Below are 17996 nucleotides of genomic sequence, written 5' to 3'. Positions count from 1 at the left end.
GGAGGCAGGGCGGTGACGTGCAGAGTGACAGCAGCTCCAAGCCGCATCCCCTGGCCGTGAATGTCACTGCCCCGCCCCCCCTTCGCCTCCCGCAGTGGCGCTCGGCTGACTTCTGCGCCGCTTAGCCGGGCCGCCGCGGGGGAGCAAGTAGTGTAAGCAACCATTTCGCCTGTGCGCTCCCCATGCAGCATGGGGAACGCGGAGCCTAAACAGGTTAGGGTACGTCTAGACTACATGCCTCTGGCGACAGAGGCATGTAGATTAGGCTACCGGACATAGTAAAACGAAGCAATGATTTAAATAATCGTCGCTTCATTTAAATTTACATGGCTGCCGCGCTGAGCCGACAAACAGCTGATCAGCTGTTTGTCGGCTCAGTGCGATAGTCTGGACGCTCCCCTGCCGACATCAAAAGTATTTGTCGACCACCCAGGTATGCCTCCTGGGATGAGGTTTACCTGGGTGGTCAACAAATACCTTTGATGTCGGCAGGGGAGCGTCCAGACTATCACGCTGAGCCGACAAACAGCTGATCAGCTGTTTGTCGGCTCAGCGCGGCAGCCATGTAAATTTAAATGAAGCGGTGATTATTTAAACCGTCACTTAATTTTACTATGTCCGGTAGCCTAATCTACATGCCTCTGTCGCCAGAGGCATGTAGTCTAGACGTACCCTTAGGGTATGTCTACACTGCAGTTTTTCCCGAAAAATTACACTTACGTCCACACTGCAATTGCGTTCTTTCGGCAGAAAGTTGAAATAACGCAGGGGTTTTTCTGACAGTGGTAAACCTCTTTGTATGAGGAAGAAGCCTTTTTCTGAAAAAGCTCTTTCGAAAAAAGGCATGTGTGGCTGGGGAAGAGGGTTTTATTTTGGAAGAAGAGGTTTCGAAGAAAAAGCACAGGTGCCCTAGTGGCCACTCCATCCATACTAATCACAGCTTAAATGCAAACTAGTGTCCACATTGATTGGACGCTATCTCTTGAAAAAGCAGATTGTTTTTTCTATGCCCTTTTGCTGTGGGGACACTCTTTCAAAAGAAGATTTTCTGGAAAAGCTTCTTCTGAAATAAGCCTGCAGTCTAGACGTAGCCATAAGACTGAATAAAGGAAGCAGAGAGATTCGGAAAAGGACATGAAGGGTTAAACATTGTGATATAGGACCAAGCAAGTGGGTAAACAACATAATAGGAAAGCACAGGCATGGGAACTAGGTTCCAGCTGTCACCCTGTGCACTTGGGGCTTTGCTGCTGGCCCCACGTGCCAGGGTCCCAAGTGTTGGCCATGTGTCAGAGGCTCTGCTGTTGTCCTTATGCCCCATGGGGCTCTGCTACCAGCTCCGCATGCCAAGGCTTTGCTCCCAGCTTCAGCTGGGGGGGTGGACCCGGCTAAAGGGTGTGGATTTCAGCACCCTTACCCCCACTATTAAAAATGTTCCCACGCCACTGTAAGAAAGCCAAGAATTCAACAGAAAGGCAATGCTGTTTTTCAAAGAATAGAAAGAACACCAAATTCAGAAAAAGAGAAAAAAATTATCTGATTGTAAATAGAATGTGTTTTAATATCTTGAAGAGCTTACGTATAAAGCAACAATTGACCCTGTATATACACCAGAGAGAGAGAGAGAGATTCTAGTCTAAATAGTCTACTGGCCACTTTGCATCTTCCACTTTTGTATTCTCCATTATTATTCTATTAGACAGCAGAACAGAGTTTTCCTCAGCAAGTAAGGACCCAATCCTGTATCCATCGATTCAATTAACTCCAATTATTACTGCAAGAGATAAATTCATCAGTCCACCATCTCATTAATGGAACTTCCACAAGCCCTATAATGACACACATGGAATTTTTACTGTTTCAGTGGTGTATACCCCAAGTTATGGCATAAGGAGAAGGACAGTACTGTATTTCTAGGATGCCTATTTTGTTTCCCAAACTTCAGAAAAAGCTTCTTCAACAGACAATATAATAAACCCATACTTCCCCGCCTGGAATTATTATTTTATATTTATTTATTACTGTTTTGGGAAGAAAAACAAACAAACAAAGCATAAATAGTTTGCAAAAATGGAACTGTTTAGATTAAAGAAATCTACCCACCAGGCCACTCCAGATTATTATGGGGACAATATACTGTTTGCTGAAGTCCAGCTTTTGACATTGCTAACCTGTTACAAAGGCTAAGTACATGTGAATTGTTGCTGCTGGAGAACCACGGCCTGTTGCTGAAAAATAACCTTTTTAAAAATGGATTAAGTTATAGGGAAAAGTGTAGTTTTTAGCATGGATTTATTTTCAGACTCTGTTACCCTCTGCTTCAGTTTCTCACAGGAAAAATGATGTGGGTACTGAGACTGAATTGACATACTGCCAATAGCACTAACGCTCACCCCAGCTATTTGTATTCTGAGACCAGGATAGAAATTATCCCATTCTATAAAGCCCAGTAACTTAACATTTAAAATACATGAAAGATGGCCCTTTAAGCAGAGTAAAAAAAACCCCAAAACCACAGATATTTTCCTGCTTGGATTTTGAGAGGTTTTTTGGTTTTGTTTTGGTCAGTATTTTAGTCTATGAAAATGGACAACTCTACCCTACCCTGGATATAAAACATTTATTTAACTACCTGCAGATATGGTGATGCCAGGTATAAGCATTTGCATCTATCAGTTTGCCACCAGCCTCCTGATCTGCTATGCAATGTTGCTGGTGGCCTATGGGGGGTAGGTTTCCTGGATGAGTGAGATCTTCTGTCATTACACAGGTAACATAGATCTAAGATTATCTCTCAAGGGAGTTCAAAGAATCTAGAACTATCCCTGCCATGTTAAAACAACCCAAGAGCTATAGATTTTAAAAATAAAATAGGCCAATGGCTGAAATATCATGTTTATCTCTTTATTTTAGGTACAGAGCAGTTGCCTCCTGGAGTCGTGTTCAGGGAATTGGTATCCCCATGATTACTGCTATTGAAATCTTCTCCATTTGGATTCTCTCCTTTATATTGGCTATTCCGGAAGCAATTGGTTTTGTCATGGTACCTTTCAAATACAAAGATGAACAGATTGTTACCTGCATGCTCAACAATACAAACAAGTTTATAACGGTGTGTATAACATTAAAGTAATCAAAGTTCCTTCTTTTGCAATAAGCCATTTAGAATACAGACACTTGCAAGATGTTGAACTGAAGAGTGAAACAAAGTTGTATTTATCTACTAAAATCTGGGAATCATACATAAATATATTAATTTTTAGTCATGAATCCCCACATTCAGCTGCAGCTAATAAAAGTAAATCTGACCTTAAAGAATTATCCTTTGAAAGACTTGAAAGACTCATGCTAGGACATGAATCCCAGGAGGCTGAGTGCATTAGGAAACATGTTTAAAATGCACATTTCCTGTAGAAAACTAGTTCCATGTGGAGTTACAAGGCAAACAAAAGGATGCCTATTTCTCTTAAATCAGCCCAGTTTGGCACTTTGATGTAAGTTTCTTGCAGTTCAGATTCTTTAATTAATCATTTACAGACATCTTGCTGTGGGTTTTATTACTTGGGACATGTCACCAAGTAAATGCTTCATACAGAGCCTACATGTTGGTCAGGTTGTATGGGGGTTGTTCATTTGAAGTTTTTGTTATCACACTCATATAGTGCTTGTGAGAGGTCCTTGATAGGAAACTGTAGAAAGTGAGGTGTTTCTTTTGAGTACAGAACAAGTCCACAATGGATAATAGCACAGAAGTTTCCTTACATTCCCACACCAAGATGTTTCAAGAATGATCTGGAGGAACATCCTGTAGCAGGGGAAATAATTCTCCCTCTGTCTCCTCAGTCCTTGTCTCTCTGCCAACAATGGTGTCAAATGGAAATCTACACCTGCCCAGCCCAAGCAGCGAAAATATTTCAGAATGTGAGGCTTGCCTTTCTTTTGGGTTTCTGCTACCAGAAGCCAGGCTGTGCATCCCTCATGGTGGAATTTCTGCCCATAGAAAATACAGCTATGGAAAGAGCTCACAATCCCCTCCTCCACATGATGGCAACGAGAAAAGAACCAATCAACACAATTCAGAAAGTCAGATGAGGAAGGGGCTTTGGCCAGTGCATGAAGGATGTGTGCTGATTCATCATATGTCCTGAGCAGCTTTTCTAGGTGTGCTCCTATGAGGTCCCATCTAGAACGTAAAGTTGTTCCCCTGAGATTTCCTCCTCAACTATCTCCTTTACTCCTCCCTCACAATACCACCTCTCAGCTCTGGACTTTACCACAGGAGGAGGAGTAAGTTCACCAATGTTTATATCCCAGCTAGTGGGAAAATCCATTGGAAACTGGGTGCACTGAGCTTTAAAACCCTACTTAAAACTGAAAATCATTCTAGAGGAGAGGTCCTATTCGATTCAGTCCTGAAAAACTTATCTGAGTAGTACCTTCTTACTAACAGTCCCACAGGCTTCAGTCTGAATATTGGTATAATAGTCAATATGCATAAAGGTTTCAGAGTCAGGCCTCTGATCAGTGGTCCCTCCATTCATTCTACCTGTCCTGAGTGAAAGCTTTATCTTAGTATAACTTATGCTTCTCTCATGTAATCTATGGCTTTATTGGTAGAGTTCATGAAAAATCAGCCTCATTAAATGCAGGTCAATTTATCTGCAGTATAGCTTTAATTTTGTTCCTCTTCAGAATCAAACATAAATAAGATCTCAGTCCTCTTGACTTCTTTCTACAGTAGTTAGGAGTCACATAATCCTCCATTATTAACATGATATTTTGGTGTGGGAGCTGTGAGGCTACAAGTAAGATCAGATTCATTAGGAATAAAGTAGCGAGGTGAAAGAGTATGAGAGACACATCCAACACACCAACTAATAATCTATAGACAGGAAGTCTTTAAAATAGCATATTTCAATAGACAATGTGGTAATTAAAACAGCTCTTCTTTAAAAAAGGAAAATAGAATACAGCATGTCTTCCAGTTTGAAAATATAGCTGCCAACAGAGGAATAAAATTGTAAATGCGCTGTCAAATATAATATGGCTCCTAAATCTCTACCAGTAGTTTAAAATTAAATAAGAAAATACCAGAAGGTTATTAGTGAGCCTGATTTCCCACCATGAAAGTCAGATAACAGGCACCCCAAGTAAAGGGTTAACACTAACCAGAAGCTGAAGCCATTGGAAGCAGCTAGTCCTAACCTTCACATTTTCCAGACAAGCACATATTAAGTGGCCTCTATCTACTCAGTACGTAAGCAAACCAACTAGTAATCTATCCACTGATAGCTGAGGGTAATTACACTTACAAGACATTTTTAACCTACCCATTTTGGAATAAAAAACATTTACGGACCCTTACAAGGTAAATTATTTTTGTTGAGAAAGGCTCTTATGAAGACTTGTTATCCTAGAGGTTTAATATGCATTTTGGGGGCTGTGGAATTGGGATTTAGGAGTCAACCTGCAGTTTGTTTCAATACGGCAAATCAGTTGTGTGGTAAGTGTTGAGCGCTGATTTGCATGAATGACTATAAATACCCAGCAAGCACTTACTCAAGCAGCAATTTCTGACTTGAGACAGATTGTAACAAAGTTATAGACAGGTTATCCCCAGGGAAAATGGAATGTTTATACTACAACCAAATGTCTGTTTTGTCTCTAAAGGTCATCTCCACGATTCCTCTACATTAGATATAAAAAAATAGCATGGTAATCAAGGGAATAATACACAATCCCTGGTAAAAGAATACCTTATAACTTTTCCATTTAGTCATAACAGGTGAGTTCAGTCACACAGAGATTACAATACAGGTTTATTGCTAATTCTAACCTTTTAAAACTTGGAGCTAATTAACATCTGGTAAGTCAGGAGTAATTTTTAGATATATTTATCTTGTTCCCTGGGAAATGCCTTGATGGTGCCTCAGAAAGAATCTTGTGCAAACTGTCAGAATTCCACTCCATCACAAACACTCTAGAAGGTACAAGAATGCATCAAGTTCACTGCAGTTAATAGGCTCAGAAAAACTGCTATCAACCACCACTCTTTCACTTATATTTCTGTTGTCTATTGCACTGCATTAGAAAAAAATTCATCCTCCTTTTTTTCCCCTCTCTCTCATCTTCAGTTTTACAAAAATGTCAAGGACTGGTGGCTGTTTGGATTTTATTTCTGTGTGCCACTAGCATGCACTGCTGTCTTTTACACATTAATGACTTGTGAAATGTTAAACAGAAGGAACAGCAACCTGAGAATTGCCCTCAGCGAACATCTTAAGCAGGTAAATATTAGGAAAGCCACGGTCTGGAAAACTGCGCTGCTGTGTCTGAAAGTTGGTTTATAAACACTTCAAAACATGTTTTAATAAAATAAATTCCAGGACTAGAAAATGAGGCAATAGATGACTTTTGACCTTGAGGTATTCAACCAAACCCAGAACATAAGAGTAATTTATAGAATGGGCAGATACCGGAGACTGCATGTTCAAGAGACTAACCAGAGTTTATTTCCTTTTCTATGAAAGTCTGACAGCCTTGCTCTTTACCCTTAAATCTGTACTGGCTAAATTCCCTAGAATCCTGCTATAAAGCTTTGTTTTGTGAATTTTTACCATTAAACGTAAGGCTCTGCTGGTCCTTTATGCTTTAGTTACAGCTAAATATTGTATATTTCCTGAAAAGAGCTAAAGAAAGAGGTATTGCATCCTGGTTATAAACACTTTGACTTTGTCTGTACTAGACTTTTTTGGGAAATCTCCCTTTGGTGCACTCATGGCAGAAACAGTGAGAGCACAAGGTTTAGGCCACCATCAGCATTTTTACCACACTCTTATCTTGTCCTGCTCTGAATAGTTTAAGATAAATGATAAAAACACCAAGGGCTTGTTTACACTAATGCTCCCATCATTGCAACCCTGAATGGCAAAGGAAGTCTAATGTAAACACTGATTATTGTGCAAAGTCAGTCACAGATCTTACTTTATTTGGTTTGCAGCTTTTTTCTGGGCTGCCTTTTTAAAACTCTGCATCTATGGTCTGAGAGGAAGCTGCAAGTGCTACCTCATGCCCTTCAATCCTATCTCTTTGTCCCCAGCTGCGAATAATCCTCTAAAGGCTGAACCCCTGTGTAATCTCTGTACATAAGAGTGAGTCCCACTGTGTATACCCCTTCATAATACAAAGTGGACTCTGTATGAGCACCCTTCACAACTGTGCTTGAAAGGGTGCAGAGCCATAGTCAGGTGGGCCAAAGGAGATACTGGTACAGAAAATTTCTCCCACCTCATGACTCCCAAAGCCTAGCCAAGGTGTATTTGTGCCTCAGTTTATAAAAATGTGGGTTACTTTCCATTTTTGCTCTCACACTTTCTCCCCTTCCACATTAACACTTAATTGTGCTCTTGGCTGTAGCCATGCTTGGGACAGAAATTGCTTGGGACAGAAATCAGTTATCGTAATATAAGACCTGATATAACTGCTATTACAAGAAAGAAGCTATAATTAAGATTAAGTCATATTTGGAGATTAACTAAAGTTATGTGGCTGAAAATTGTAACAACAGAGGCTTACCGTGCATGTTATATTCTAGTGGCAACTGCAGAGGCAACACCTCTATTCTCAACCCCACACACAATTCCTTTCACTAGCCCACACCTGTTGGGTATGATGTCTGCATTGATAAGAGTCAAGTGAAACAATCTGAGCCTGCAGTCTTTGCTCATGCAAAATTCCCAATGAATGTAATAGTTGTCCCTGAATAATCATGAGTTTTGCATGAACAAAGATTGCAGAATTAGGTAAGAGAAATCTTAAGAGTATGTTTTTATCTAGTGTGACTACTTTTCTGTGACTGTCACTTCCCTGCCCTGACATAGCAATGTGACTGATATATATCAAATATCTTTTTATTTGCTTTTTTTCCTTAGCGTCGAGAAGTTGCTAAGACAGTTTTCTGCCTGGTAGTAATTTTTGCCCTTTGCTGGTTCCCTCTCCATTTGAGCCGAATTTTGAAGAAAATGGTGTACAATGAAAGGGACCCTAACAGATGTGAATTGCTCAGGTACTGCAACTTCTTACTTCAACCCATTTAGAATGAAAAAAAGATAGGGTGATATGTTATTGGAGGTTTAATGTGATTAAGCATGCAACTGTGAGAACTGGTAATTTAACCAGTCAGAGCCAGACACTAGAAGACTGTATGTGCTGAGTCCTCCATTTTATGATCTTTCCGCTGTATCCTTCAGCTTTAGGGGCTTCTATTTCAATGAGATTAAATGATAAAGCAGAATTTGGCTCATTGCCATTATATTCACCTTCTTCTCATTTTTCCAAACTGGAGTGTCTGACTAGTTATTTCAGACTGGCCTTTTCTAATTACAGAAAACTGGCATTTGCATCAGAGAAAATTATCCATGTGTGATGCTTATGCACTTAGAATGTGTGAAGAGTTGTAATTATTTTCTCTTTTTTTGTTGCCTAGTTTCTTGTTGCCACTGGATTACATCAGCATTAACCTGGCAACCATGAACTCTTGTATAAACCCTATAGCTCTCTATTTTGTCAGCAAGAAGTTCAAAAACTGTTTCCAGGTAAGATTTCTGAAATGAGACATTTTTAGGTAGATGTCCCACAGACATGCCCTATTAAAGTACTTGATAAATATCTATATTTATCATTAAGTTTAAGGATAAGCATATAAGGATATGAAGTTTATCTAATTTTATTAGCAGGTCACATAGCACATACCAGAATGAGAGCTGAAACTATACATGCAGTGTAGATACTAAACCAATAAAATAGAATTTTGACAAAGTAGACCAAGGCAAACATTCAGTGAAACATCTTAAGTACTGTCTACCCACTAGGTGACTGTATATGGAGTGGAATTCATTTGATCATTTTTCTCCCAGTATCAGCTTCTGGCCTTTAGTTATCACGTTGTGCCTCTACATTGCTGTTGTTGGTGCTTCCTTAATGACACATTCAGAACAATAGTAGTAAAGTGAGAGAGGAGAGTTAAGAACAGAATAGAAAGAAGTGGTTGGGGGAGGCTATGAAACCAACTCATCCTTCAAAATATGTATCATTTCCTTAGCTATTGTTAGAAAGATATGTAAAGAAAGGAAAGCAAAGCTACCAATGTGTGGCACAGGTCAATGAATCACGTGACTAATGGTTTTGATGTGGAACACCTCTGTTGTGTTCAGCACAACATGAACTAATTTGGAGATTTTTTTTTTTAGGATAGTTTCACACTATGTGAATAAAATAAAACCAGGTTTGCAATCTATTACAGATTGCAGGGGGCTTGATCCCTGCCCAGGGTGCTTGGAAACTGGTGAATTTATGGAAAGGATCTTTGCCTGGACCTCTCATTGGACACCTTGAGAAATGGGGCTGGAAATAGAGTTTAACCTACCCAGGCTGCTTCTAATATAATTAATTCGGCCTCTCTGCCAGCCCCACTACAATTAGCACAGGCCAGCCCTGTCTCTTGTCATACAATTAATTTATGCTTCTCCCCCCGCCCCCATACTGCACCCCATATCTCCCATACCAAAAACAATACATTCAAGATACTCTCCCATGTTATCACCTTACCGCAGTACCAATACAGTTATTTTACATTCTAGCCCACAAATACACAATAGAGTTAACTTAGTCTAGTTCTGCCTATTGGCAAAGCTTTTTTGCTGCTGCCTCCCAGAGGGGACACTAGTCTGGCTGGAATCCCAGTCCTCCCTTCCCTTTCCTCTCTGGAGAAGAGTCAGGAATCCCAGTTGCTGGGATCCAACTTTGTTTTCCGTGGGGGGGGGGGGGGAAGAGTCTGAGGGAGCAGATTGTGCCCCTGCACATTTCAAGCAGTCATGGAGTCTCACAGCCTGAGCAGAGTCCAGCAGCATAGGCTTGAATCAACATCCTCACCATGCCCCTAGCATTAAAAAAAAATGTTTGCTCCTGCTCTTCCTCTCTTTTGAACCATTGTGCTTCTTAGAAAGGATGGAAGGAAAGGAGGAGGGAAAGAGGAAAATGATGTAAGAGTTGCAGGAAGGTCAACTCCACCCTCACCACTCTCTTAGTACTAGTACTTGTCTTGGATCACTGTCCTAGTTTCCAGGACAGGAAAGGACAATCTACTGTAATGGAGAATGTATCACACAATGCATTATACTTGAGAAGTGTGGTGGGAAGGGATCTCCACTTACATGCCTTCCTCAGGCAAAATTCCCATTCACTAAAGTGAAAATGTTGCCTAAATAAGGAGAATAGGGTCAGATCTTAATTCTGTAGCACAAAGATGGGCAGGTCCCACTTTTTTACTTGGAGACCCATACACATGTCAGAAGGCAGAATATGGTTCCACAGAGAGTTGCAATTTATGTTATATGGAACCCTTTTTCTTTCAGTCATGTCTCTGCTGTTGCTGTTACCAATCCAAAAGTCTAACGACTTCAGTACCAATGAATGGAACAAGCATTCAGTGGAAAAACCAAGAACTAAATAACCACAATACAGATCGAAGCAGCCATAAGGACAGCATAAACTAATACTGAAGGACACTGAGACTACTTCAGAATTCAGGAGGAAAAATGTCACATGAAAGCGGTTTAAACAGGACATCCACAGAGTGTTCCACAAAATGTACTTCATTCAGAAGTTCTTTGCCCTTCTACCTGATTTCAGAGGTGATTTCATGACTATGAATTTAAAGAACTGCAAATCTGTGGATCTTCTTGATGGTGTTAATGAAAATTATATTCATCATCTTATGAAAAATGCAAGACTCAGCACTATGCAGAGTGTTTGCAGTCTTTGACCCAGAGATCTTTTTACTTGATGGCTGATTAGAATTAGTCACCATGGGATTTTCAGAAGATGTCAAATGTGGAATCTGTGAGGTTATAGTTTATCTCTGTCCTTTTGCCACTTTCTTAAAAGGAAACATTTAAGCAAGTGATGAATATATTCTGTATAAAAGCATGTTTAGCATGAATTTCAAAAACTTTTATTTGGAAATGTCAGTCCACACCAGTATTTTATTTACTTAATTTTGCAAAATGAGACAATCCATTAGCTGGAAAATTAGCATTTCACTATTCAAAGATAGGAATAGCCCATCTAAAAATAGCACCAACGTTTGGCACTTACTTTCGGCATCAGTCTGTGCTATAAGGTATTATAATGTGCTATTTATTCTAACACCCTTTACATAGACACATATATTTTTCTATATCAGCAAAAGAGCAAACATTTGTAAAAAGGAATCTTGAATCACATTTATAATTAGCCAGTCATGTTTAACTCCTAGGCCTGTTTATCTGCTTAGGTTTTTAATTGAAGTGGTGTGTGGCATTATCAATGAAACACAATAAACTGAAACTATTCTCGGAAGATAGTCACTAAATTTCAGCAATACTACTTACAAATTGTGACCTGAAGTTACAGTGCAGGTGAAGGCAAAACTCCTGTTGGAGTCCATAGGAGTTATGCATATATATGGTCTGAAGTGTGTGTGTGTGTGTGTGTGTGTGTGTGTGTGTGTGTGTGTGTGTGTGTGTGTGTGTGATGCTTACAAAGTTCAAACTTTTAAAATGAGTTTGATGTTTTATTGGGGTTATTAACCATATAAATGCAGTTGACAATATAATGTATAGAAATTATTGCTTGCATATATGTAAACGTGATAAAACTTTCTCTTCATTATTGTCAACTTTTTGGTTACATGGCTTGAAAAGCATTGTCTGGCTGTTAAAATGCTACCTACTCAGCAAATGTACTAAATAGAGGAATGAAATATAGCTCCATCATATATAATGTGCCTGCTGCAAAAATCTTCCCTAAGATTTATAGTATCTGTTTTGCCAAACTGAAAGGCAATAGCCATAGCTACACAATGCAGTTCTTAACATCCAGTTGTGTTTCAAATGGAAAATGAGAGCCTGCCAACAAACTCAAAATATTAAATTACTCCAGTGACTTCCACTGCACAATTTCTCAAATGTTTACATACACCGTGCATATTAAAATGTCCTGTAAATTACTTTATGTATTTTCTGTGCTTTTGTCTTTATGGCATATATGCATGTGTACATATACACATATGAATGTGTGCTAATATATTAAAAGCTTAAATATAATCTGACAATGCTCTGTAATAATGCTCAAAAGCATGCTACTGAAGGAGACCTGTTTTCTTTGAAAACAGCCTGTCACCCAAACTGTATCAGTAATCAGAAGGAACACATAATGATAAATCGCTTTGAGAGTTTTGGCATAGTGGACTTTCTTTGTATTCTGACATCATCAATGCCACAGTGACTGAAAGAATGTATTATGATGTGACACAGTTCAACATGAATGGAGGTTTCCAATACACTCTATTCTCTTGATCTCTACTCCTTCATTTAGGCTATGTCTACATTGGCAAGTTTTTGCGCAAATACTCTTTAGCGCAAGAGTTTTTGCATTAGAGTATTTGTGTAAGAGAGCATCTACACTGGTGTGTGCCTTTGCGCAAGGGATGTCCTTCTGTGCAAGAGCATTCATACCAGTGTAGACGCTCTCTTGTGCACAAAAGCTCCGATGGCCATTTCAACCATCAGGCTTTCTTGCGCAAGAAATTCATGTTTCCTGTCTACACTGGCCTCTTGCGCAAGAGGGCTTATTCCTGAGCGGGAGCATCATAGTTCTTGTGCAAGAAGCCCTGATTTCACACACTAGAACGTCAGTGTTCTTGTGCAAGAACTTCCCGCCAGTGTAGACAGGCAGCAAGTTTTTGCACAAAAGCAGCCACTTTTGCACAAAATCATGCCAATGAAGACACAACCTTAGGGTATGTCTACACTGCAGTGATTGCCCCTTGGCTGTGTCTACACTTCACCCCTCTTCCGGAAAAGTGATGCAGATGAGACAAGTCGGAATTGCAAATGAAGCGGGGGATTTAAATATCCCCCGCTTCATTTGTATAAATATGGCTGCCGCTTTTTTCCGGCTCGGGGCTTTGCCGGAGAAAAGCGCCAGTCTAGACGGGATCTTTCGGAAAATAAACCCTTTTCCAAAAGGTCCCTTATTCCTCTTAAAATCAGGAATAAGGGACCTTTCAGAAAAGGGTTTATTTTCCTAAAGATCCCGTCTAGACTGGCGGTTTTCTCCGGCAAAGCCCCGAGCCAGAAAAAAGCGGCAGCCATATTTATACAAATGAAGCGGGGGATATTTAAATCCCCCGCTTCATTTGCAATTCCGACTTGTCTCATCTGCATCCCTTTTCTGGAAAAGGGGTGCAGTGTAGACACAGCCCTTGTGTTCATGTTAGCTCCAATAAAGCTATGGCAAGGAGGGCTGTACAAACCCACTTGGAACACTGGGTACAACTTGTATTCCTATTTTAGCCATGCTAGCTAAAAAATCCGTCTTATGCCTCTGATCCCGTATCACCTAATTTTATTTCTAAGCCTTTCCTTTCTCTGCAAAATTCTTGGAAAAGGAGCTCTCAGTCATTTCTCTCTAAATGCCTTTCACACAGCAGCCTACTGGGTTGTATTCTAGCCATGGGACATACATTATTTCCTTTCACATTGTTAATGGCCTTAATCCTTCTGGTGAAGACTCTTCCTCCTTTTGTCTCAGCACATTTTTTAACACTTTGGACCATCACCTCTCCCTCTTGAATAGCTATGGAAAGGTTTCTTTCATCTATTCTAAACCCTACCTGGCTTTTCCAGATGCTGATCCCATCTCTCCACTATACAACTGTTTTCTATGGAGTCCTACAACGTTCAGCTCTCAACCCCCTCTAACTCCTCACTCAACTACCCTCATTTATAATTTTACTATTTTTTACACGTATCATTTCCATTTCTGTTCTCTTTGATTGTCACCTACATGCCTCATACACAGAACTGCTTTTCCAGGACGAATGGGCTACCTATTCCTTTGCCATCATCCCTGAGCCAATTTTTTCTCACGTACTCTATGGCTGCAGCTCTATCTTTTGCTCTCTTTGCAACATTAATAGAGTACACCAATGTTTGAAATCCATTTGTGCCCTCATTTCCCCTTACTTCTATTATCACAGCTCCCTTCTCTGGGGCCTCCACAATTGCCACCTGTACCCACATATACAGACTTCTCTCATACCTTCAATGGTCCTGTTTTAATCAGTCCACTGGAACTGCTTTCATTTCAAACACCACTTCAGTGTTGTCCTCCTTGTTTTAACTTAAATGTATTCCTGCCTGCCTTGCTAATGTTGTTTCTGTTTGTCACTCCAGTGATCTAGCATAGGCCTCCATTCTGTTTTTTCTAGGGTTGCCAGATGGTTTAACAAAAAAACCCAAGCACCTTCTCTCCCCCCCCCCCCCCCCCCGCCAAAAAAATAAAATAAAATAACACAGAGAAAAATTCTGTTGAGGAAAAAAAAGGGGGAGGGAGACCAAAGTTGTTAAGCAAAAGTTGCACCACTCCCTCCAGTTTGGGGCTACACACTAACCCCCAATGCACCCCCCCCCCCGAGCTAGGCCCCCCTAGTGCCCCTCCCATCCCAATGCAACAGGGGAAAATTGTCCCCGCCGGGCTTCCGTCCCAGGGAAACAGGAAATAGTCCGGTATTTCCTGTTTTGTTTTTTTTTACCAGACGGAGCCCGCAAATACGGGACTGTCTGGGTGAAAACCGGACACCTCGCAACCCTAGTTCTTTCACATGATCTTGTCTCTGTTTCTTCAAGATATTCTTCACATGTAGCTCCTACAATCTGGAAGAGCTTTGCTGTATGGCCTTTCTCGCATTTCAAATCTCATCTAAAAACTGTTTTCCCTTGCTGCCCATCTGACTGTCTTCATTTTAGCATAGTGGGATACAATTTCATGAAGACACGATACAAAATCAAACTTTACTGTTTAGAATTATGCAAACAAAGATTTCTGCTAGAATATTCTGAAATTTCCTCAAGACACAACAAACATTTTTATGAGGAAACACACTCAGGTTGCATGCTAACATTGCCCTAATTCATTCAAGGTAAGCTGCCATTCAAAACTTAGATCATCAATTATCTCTAATTTACGCTCCGCAGCCTGCCAAAGACTCAATAAGGGCAATTATCTTCAAAATGTGAGGGGATGAAGCAGTATAAAAGGTTTATAAAAACAGAAACCACCACAATTATCACCCCAATCTGTGTAGGAAAAAATCAGGGAACGTTTATAATGCTGATATAAAATAAAACACAATACAGTGTAGGCGAAGGGGGGAAATCTAAAATGTAGGTCACCTGCACTTTCTCTAAAGGAAGATGAAATAAAATAACCTCTGAGACCTCGTCCAGAGTCAGTAAGATACTTTTTCTCTAAGCACATCTGACTGCTGCCAAAATCAATTGCTTCTTGCTTCATGCTTTTGCAGTCTCATAGGTTACAGTACCTACTGTTATTCTTGAGTTATTGGTCTGTCTAAAAATACAATTTCTAAATTCCAAATTCCTCTGGGTCTTTACACACATTTAGATGTAAACACAGGTAATTTTGTATTTTTCCAGTTCTGTCCATCTTTTACTTGCAACCGGTGAAGTAAGGTAAAGATCATAATGCTCAGGTTTGTTTACCTCTAAGATTTGGTCATGGTTAGACATCAAAAAACACAAACAGCCACAGTGTCACTTGATCAGATTTTCAGCATAATATACTATGAATCTTCTCACAAGCTGTCCATAGTAGTTGCCACTTTCCACTTTTATACACTTAGGCTGTGTCTAGACTGGCCAATTTTTCTGGAAAATCAGCAGCTTTTCCGGAAAAACCTGCCAGCTGTCTACACTGGCTGCTTGAATTTCCGGAAAAGCACTGACAATCTCATGTAAGATTGTCAGTGCTTTTCTGGAAATACTATGTTGCTCCCGTTCGGGCAAAAGTCTTTTTCCAAAAGACTTTTGCGCAAAAGGGCCAGTGTAGACAGCACAGTACTGTACTGTTTTCCGCAAAAAAGCCCCGATCGCGAAAATGGCTATTGGGGCTTTTTTTTGCGGAAAACCACGTCTAGATTGGCCACGGACGCTTTTCCGCAAAAAGTGCTTTTGCGGAAAAGCATTCTGCCAATCTAGACGCACTTTTCTGAAAATGCTTTTAACGGAAAACTTTTCCGTTAAAAGCATTTTCGGAAAATCATGATTCGGAAACTCATGCCTTAGGCTACGTCTACACTGCAGGCTTCTTGCACAAGGATTGTTTTGCGGAAGAGTTCTTGTGCAAAAGGTTTTCTACAAGAGTGCTTCCACACTGCCATGTGCTTTTGTGGAAGAGATGTGCTTTTGTGCAAGCGCGTCCATGGCAGTGTGGACACTCTCTTGTGCAAAAAAGCTCTGATAGCCATTTTAGCCATATGGCTTTCTTGCACAAGAAACCCCTGTTGACTGTCTATACTGCCTTCTTGTGGAAGAGCTCTTGCGCAAGAGGGTTTATTCCTCGTGAGGAGAGGAATAACTCTTCCGCAAGAAGCCCTGTTCCGACGCTTTACTGTAAATTTACTTGCTCAAGAACGCACCTTCAGTGTAGATGTAGTCTAAGGCTACGTCTAGACTGCCCACTCTTGCACAAGAAAATATGCAAATGAGGCGAAGCAGTAAATATCACAGTGCCTCATTTGCATCCTTAATGAGCCACCATTTTTGCAGAAGGGGCTTTTGCGGAAAAAGGATCCGTTTACATGGCTCCTTTTTGCGCAAAACCCCCCTCTTGAGCAAGAGCCGTTCTTCCTAAAAAAAAGCGGCAGAACGGCTCTTGCACAAGAGGGGGGTTTTACGCAAAAAGGAGCCTTAAGATGGCTCCCTTTTGCACAAAAGCCCCTTGAGCAAAATGGTGGCTCATTAAGTATGCAAGTGAGGCATGGCAATAGTCACCGCTTTGCTTCATTTGCATATTTTCTTGCGCAAGAGGGGGCAGTCTAGATGGAACCTAAAGGTACACCTCCCTCTTTCATTCCCTTTTTCAAAAAGGCTTTTCGTTAGTGCTTTCAAAATACTCTAAGAGCCCCATGCACATACAAACACACAGCTCTATACAAGTACTGGCATGAAATCATTGAGCTGGAAAAGTACGATATATAATGGTATGTTAAAGGACACAACAAGCATTTCACTTTGCTTCTGTCTCCTGTGCTGCTTCTACCACATGCACGTCTTTTAGAACTGAAGTAAGGAGAATAAAGTGGGCCTGGGAACAAATTGCTCCAGTTTGAAAAGTCTGCATATTGTAGTACTATTGAAAATGCAGATTTGCATTTAATTCATTTCACCATCTTGTACTGCAAACTACTGTATGGTATTGGTATATGTTGTACTGTCTGTCCAGCAACAAAATACATATCATATCTCTCCAGCAATTGTTATCAAGAGCTGAAAATATAACTCTCCTTGTCCCTTCTACTCAAATGAAAATACTGCATGGCATATATTCCTGCTAATACACAATTCAACAAGCCACATAAGAGTGTCTTTCTCTCTCTCTCTCTCTCTCTCAAATATTTTCTGCTCTTTAGTAATCTAAAAGTATTACATAAATAGAATTGTCCTATGGTAATTCTATACATCTTGACATAAAATCAGGAAGCAAAGTTGAAACTAGGGATGCAAAAGCCTAACCATTTGTAGGTTTAACCGATGAGCCTAGACTGTTACAGGAAGCCTCCCTCTCTTCACGCTGCTGCCTCTGATCCAGAGGTAGCAGCGCGAGGCAGGGCAGGTGGGAGCCAGTGCATGCGGGGAGCCAGCTTTTCAGCAATAGCTGAAGAAAGCGGGTATGTTTAGTTTGGAAAAGAGGGGCCCATGTTAGTGACTTTCAAATCCTTGAAGGTCTGTCATAAAAAGATGGAGAAAAGTTGTTCTCTCTTGCCACAGAAAGCAATACAAGAGGTAATGGGTTTGAACTACAGCATAGCAGATTTAGATTAAATTTCAGGAAAACCTTCCCAACTATAAGAATAATAGGATCATGGAACAGAT

General features: G+C 40.4%; 1 protein-coding gene across 2 annotated transcripts in view; it reads left to right on the top strand.

Moving 5' to 3' along the window:
* The window catches only part of EDNRA (endothelin receptor type A), a 34992-nt gene extending 22712 nt beyond the window's left edge, over nt 1-12280 (top strand). For both annotated transcript variants that reach the window (XM_014578935.4, XM_006133843.5), the window contains exons 4-8: nt 2914-3112; nt 6135-6287; nt 7932-8065; nt 8486-8594; nt 10413-12280. In XM_014578935.4, the coding sequence (XP_014434421.1) occupies nt 2914-3112; nt 6135-6287; nt 7932-8065; nt 8486-8594; nt 10413-10553 (736 nt within the window). In that variant the 3' untranslated portion in view covers nt 10554-12280. The remainder of the gene's footprint in view (nt 1-2913; nt 3113-6134; nt 6288-7931; nt 8066-8485; nt 8595-10412) is intronic.
* The last annotated feature ends 5716 nt before the right edge of the window (nt 12281-17996 follow it).

The sequence above is a fragment of the Pelodiscus sinensis genome, chromosome 4 (genome assembly GCF_052426305.1).
Source record: "Pelodiscus sinensis isolate ZL-2025 chromosome 4, ASM5242630v1, whole genome shotgun sequence".
Lineage (NCBI taxonomy): Eukaryota > Metazoa > Chordata > Testudines > Trionychidae > Pelodiscus > Pelodiscus sinensis.
Note: the sequence above shows the minus strand (reverse complement) of the source record. Positions and strands in the feature narration are given on the sequence as shown.